An 818-nucleotide genomic window follows, 5' to 3' on the forward strand; every position below is an offset into this window, starting at 1 on the left:
AGATTTTTAAAACACTAGGCATCATACACTTACCGACTTTGTAAAGAGTGACAAAGGAGAACTGGCCATCATACACTACACAACTGAGGATCACACACTACCAGACTTTCAAGTTGTTCACCTCACAACAAACTCATGCAGAAACATGACGCGTGACAAATGAAAACAATGTGTTCTAAAATCGGTGTGTTCAATGTGCTCTGAAAACGTCAAACAAGTCTGTGACCATCATATACTACACGATTTTCTATTAAATCTGTCAACTCAAATCTGCAGACTGACTGGCTCTGACTTTCGGCAACTAGCGTCAACTTCTCCAGACTGTTATAAAGTCTGATTAATCAGTCCTTATTTTTTTCAGCCTCACCGAGTGTAACTCCCTCAGCAGAGCTCCTGAAGGATATGAGAGGCAGCACAGGGCCTGGAGGAGGTGAAATCACAGACTCGCAGGAAGGAGCCAGTCCACAAAGTACAGTAGGGGGGTAGAGAGCACCAGTAGAAGCAGGTGGACATGACTGCATCAGCTACAAGTTATGAAACAACAAGAAAACACAAAGATGAAAGCATTCGTCCATTAAAAGCTTCAAAAAATCCATCCTAAAATATTTGGTGACATCTAAACTTAAATGTTCACACACTGTCGCCCCCTGCTGCTGGGCTTCCTGAACTGCAGCATCTATAAGATTCCTGTCAGTCTCAGTGGCAAGTGGAACACACTTCATCCCAGTCATTCTTAACTTCAGCTTGGCCACAACACTGTCCAACACTGATTCCTGCACACAGAGCACCCACTGGAACTGGACAAGAGAAAGAGAGAA

At 43.6% G+C, this 818-nt stretch overlaps 1 protein-coding gene across 1 annotated transcript in view; it reads right to left on the reverse strand.

The window, feature by feature from the left end:
- The window catches only part of LOC107577906 (aldehyde dehydrogenase family 16 member A1-like), a 21,977-nt gene extending 21,159 nt beyond the window's left edge, over positions 1-818 (reverse strand). Inside the window, exons 1-2 of the mRNA XM_016263930.1 lie at positions 639-818; positions 368-524 (exon numbers count right to left, since the gene is read on the reverse strand). Coding sequence (XP_016119416.1) covers positions 368-524; positions 639-731 — 250 coding nt within the window. The 5' untranslated portion in view covers positions 732-818. The remainder of the gene's footprint in view (positions 1-367; positions 525-638) is intronic.

The sequence above is a fragment of the Sinocyclocheilus grahami genome, unplaced genomic scaffold, assembly GCF_001515645.1.
Source record: "Sinocyclocheilus grahami isolate Dianchi unplaced genomic scaffold, SAMN03320097.WGS_v1.1 scaffold7688.1, whole genome shotgun sequence".
Classification (NCBI taxonomy): domain Eukaryota; kingdom Metazoa; phylum Chordata; class Actinopteri; order Cypriniformes; family Cyprinidae; genus Sinocyclocheilus; species Sinocyclocheilus grahami.